Below are 4,021 nucleotides of genomic sequence, written 5' to 3' on the forward strand. Positions count from 1 at the left end.
GGTGCTGAACTTTGCCGCCGGCTGGGTTTTTCGTTACGAGCTGCGGCGGTGCGGGCGGGCAGGACCGAGCTCGGCTCTTCCCGGCGCTCTCAGCCTGGCTAAGTTTTGGCAAAGTCCCGATCGCGGGGCTCTGCCTCTCGCCTCCTCGGCCGGGACGCGGCCATCCCGCGAGCCCCCAGCCGCACCTCGGCGCGCGGAAGCGAAGGAGATCAAAGCCCCGGGTCCTCCCGAGGGGTCGGGATCGCTGCTGCATCTCGCGCGCGCCTCGGTGATCGAAGGAGACCCCTGCTCGGGTCGGTCAGCTGGCTTTTGCTTCTCTTAAGGTTGCGCTGGAGGGTTCCTGTTCCCTGAAAAGGGGCACGCGGAACCGCCCGGTATTTTCGGCCGGATCGGTTTTGCGCGCGTGCTGTCGATCGCTCCTCCAGCAGAGAGGTTTTCCAGGGGCGCCGCGGGCCGTTCCGCCCCGGCGCACGGAGCTGCGTTGCCGGATCCGCCTTCTCCCCCGCCGCTGCTCCTCGCTTTGCTGCGTAGCCGAGCGTCCGCCTGAGGCGGTTTGCGGGGTGTTGGGCGCGTCCGGGCTGCTCRCTCGCCTTTGCTGTGGCCCCCGCGGGAGCCGGCGGGCTAAGCGGGGCTTTGCCGGYGAGGGGGCTGCAACTCTCCTGCTAGGAAGGGAGCTCACCCGTTGGGGAGCCGAACGGAGACCCAGCAAAGTGGCCGTTTGTCGGAGAACGCCGGCACGGTGCTCTCGGAAGGGAGCGATGAAACGATCCTCGTTCTGCCRGGGAGTCGGGGCGGAGGGCGGCGGCAGCGCGGGGAGGCTCCGTCCGCGCCGGAGGCGCTTTTCGGCGTCCTGCTGCTCGGTTTCAGCCGCGGAGGAGCCCGGCGGCAGGGCACGGCCGGCRGAAGCGGGGCTGCGAGCCCTTTCCAGAAACGGATGCCCCTGCTGCTGCTGCTGCTCCTGGCTCCGGCAGGTTCGCCGAGTTGAGCCGCGGGCACGAGCAGAAGCACAGCAGCTGCTTCCCAGCCTCGGGCCTGCTCCGTGGCTACACCCGAACCCCGGCGGCGGCCGGGGCTAGCGGCGAGCAGAGAGAAGGTCAGGCCGTGTCGGTGGTGCTCTCTGCCCGGGGGCCTCCCCCTTTCCTCCCCCCCTCCAGCCTTCYTCTCCCGTGCGTCCGCGCCGAGAGCGGAAATCGAGCCCCCGCGCTCTGCCGCCCCGACCTTCCCCGTCGCTGCTTCGCCAAGCGAGGTGAAACGTTTACGGAGGCTCTGCTACGCTCGTTTTCTTGCGAGCGCGTCTCACGCTTCGTTCGCTCGAGACGTTAGGCGATTTCGCGCCGCGTTTTTCCCTCCGTCCCGTCCCCGCGCGTGCGACCGTCCCCGCTCGYGTGTGCGGCGGGCGGCGAGGGACGGGCGAGCTGGGAAGAGCTTTCGGTGATGAACCGTCTGCGTCTGCACCACTGCTTGAATCACCTGGAAGGAAAAACCGTTTCGCAGCGAGCCGCCTCCCCGCCGCGCGCGCCTGCTCGGCGCCCTCCGGGTTCTTCCGCCGCCTGCTCCGTGCCAGTTACTCCGCAAAGTTGACTCGCGCCTTGCCGCTTTGGCCGTATGGAGCCGCCTGGCCCTGGCTGGTGACGCGGTCAGCCCGGCGCGGGCGGCCGGGAGGAGGGCGGCAGGTCCTGCGAAGGCCCCGCGGACGGGGTTTTCCCGTTGCGTTGCGACTCCCGGGGACGGGGCTCTTTTAGGCGGCACCGTCGCRTGTTAGCAGCGAGCCGGGAGGGCAGACGTGATCCCACACCGCGTCCCCGCGGGAAGCGTTTTACGCCCGCTCCGCTGGGGACCAAAGGCAGCGCGAGGAGCGAGGCMGCGCAACCATCGGAAAATTTTTCTCTCTGCTAATTGCAGCAATTAGCAGGACGGCCGAGCGCTACCGYGAGCAGCGTGAGCGGACGGGGCCAATTCCTGCGCTGGCTCCAGCRGCCTAGGGCGGGAGAGCACGTGGCGTCGCCGGAGAGGCCGCGTGCCCCGGCCGTCGCGGGTGCGGGAGAGGGTGCTCCCGGGACGGAGGAGGCGTGCGGGGCGAGACGTTTCCTCTGGGAGCTCGCTGCCTCCTGCCAGGTCTGCRTTTCCAGCCGAGGCGCCGCGCGCCACCGGGAGATCTGCTGACGGGGACCGTGGCAGCCCGTCCCCTCCTCGCGCTGTGCGGGGCTCGCTGCTAGGGCCGCCTGTGCCGGCTCGGCGCGAAATCCCACCGCGCCAGGGGCTTTTCCTGCAGCCGGCATCAAGGAGGGCACGAACCTGAGCTTGGCTACAGCGACTGCTGAAAGCACAAGTGTCCGCAACGCCGGGTGACGGACAGCCCGCGGTGCGGGTGCTGGCCCGAGGCTCTGGAGACGGGCAGYGGGTTTCCAGCTCTCCCTGAGCAGGATTTATTTCTTTCCAGGGCCTCAGAGGCCCACGCGCAGGAGGGCCGAGCCGTGCTGGCAATCGCGCTGGGCAGAGCGCCTGGACTCCGGGCCGTTACGGCCTCCGCGAGCGCGGAAGGGTAGAGGTAAACGCGGAGAGAAGGGGGTCTTGGGGGCTGTTAGACGCTGGCCGCGCTGCGGTGGTCTCCAGCCCCCCGGCTCCGGCACCTGGCCCTGCCGTCTGGTCCCATTTCAGAGAGACAGACTGTCTSGGCTGCGCTTTTGGGGAGGGGGAGGTTATCCAAGCGCTCCTGACTCTAGTACTGCGGCACGTGGGAGGCTCCTCTCTGTGTATTGCTCGGGGAATGTAATTAGGCTTTAATGAGTCATTAAAATAAATCTCTGTTTATACTCCGAGCAGACATGCCGGGAGGATGCTGACAGTCGGAGCAGCAGGTCTTGCATCATGCCCAGCAGGAGCCTGCGCTCTCCGGCCCGTCCCTCCCGGGGGGCCTTGCCCGCTTCCAYGTCCCTTTTCCATGAAAAGGAGACTTTCGCCGAGCGCGTTTCCAAATCGAGCCGCTGCTGYGGGACGGGAGTTGTAGTTGCAACCGGCCCGAGGTTTTTGGGGGGAGCAGTGCCTGGGGKTTGTCTGCAGTCTGATGTTGCAGGTCCCCTGCCCTGCCGGAGGCGGCAGTGCCGTCACCGCCCCAAGCCTCCGGCTCCAGGTGTCTTAGAGCTGCTGACGGCGTATGGACGTGTGTGCCCGGGTCCCGCGGGCAGGAGCGGGCTTTAACGCGTCGCGGGTGATCCCCCACGGAAAGCTTTCGTGTTGGTGAATGAGACTTAAAAAAAAGTAACAATTTGAAAGGGAGGCYGATAGAGAAGTGTGTTGGGCTGGCATGGCTCGGCCCATGGAAGAGAGTGCCCCGAACAAGGGGCTTTGACCCAAAAGCTTAGACCCACCATGGGCTTGGGTGAACCTCCGCCAGGTCCCACCATGGGGACCGGCCCAAAAGCTTAGACCCACCATGGGCTTGGGTGAACCTCCGCCAGGTCCCACCGTGGGGACCGACCCAAAAGCTTAGATCCACTGTGGGCTTGGATCAGCCTCTGCTAGGTGCCACCACAGGGGCTGAAACCTCAGCTGGTGCCATGGCCGCGCCGTGGCCCACACGGGCGCCGAGGAGGATGCCGCAGCCCCTGGGCTTGGCCGGGCTTGCGGCGCGGGGTCGGCGCGGGGCCCCGAGCCGTTTCGCCTGACGACCTGGCTGCAACTGATCCTGCTCCTTCAATTCCTGCCCGTGCTGAAGACGCGTTTGGTGTCGCTACGTCCCCTGATAGGATCGTCCGCGCCAAAGCGCGTCGCACACGAATCCCTCTGGGGGAAGCGGCAAGGAAATCGAATCCGGGAGCGGATCGAGTCTCCCTCGGATGCGTTCAAAGCGCTGGGGCGACGGCGGGATCGAGCCGAGGTCCCGGCGCCCCTCCTCTCCCCAGCCCCGCGCTTTCCCAAGTGCTCGCTGCGAGGGGCTGAAGCTAAAGCTGTTTTGCAGCTGCTACCATGATTTCTGCACTTCTGCACGTGATTTTTTTTTCCTTTTTTTTTTTTTTTTTTT

General features: G+C 66.6%; 1 protein-coding gene across 1 annotated transcript in view; it reads left to right on the forward strand.

Annotated features, from left to right (window-relative positions):
• TDRD5 (tudor domain containing 5) overlaps positions 1–1,982 on the forward strand; it is a 30,451-nt gene extending 28,469 nt beyond the window's left edge. The window contains exons 20-21 of the mRNA XM_085300995.1: positions 972–1,093; positions 1,903–1,982. Of these exons, the coding sequence (XP_085157121.1) occupies positions 972–1,093; positions 1,903–1,982 (202 nt within the window). The remainder of the gene's footprint in view (positions 1–971; positions 1,094–1,902) is intronic.
• Positions 1,983–4,021: the final 2,039 nt, after the last annotated feature.

Source organism: Rhea americana, unplaced genomic scaffold (assembly GCF_003343005.1).
Source record: "Rhea americana isolate MKP2758 unplaced genomic scaffold, rheAme1 scaffold_17, whole genome shotgun sequence".
Taxonomy (NCBI): Eukaryota; Metazoa; Chordata; class Aves; order Rheiformes; family Rheidae; genus Rhea; species Rhea americana.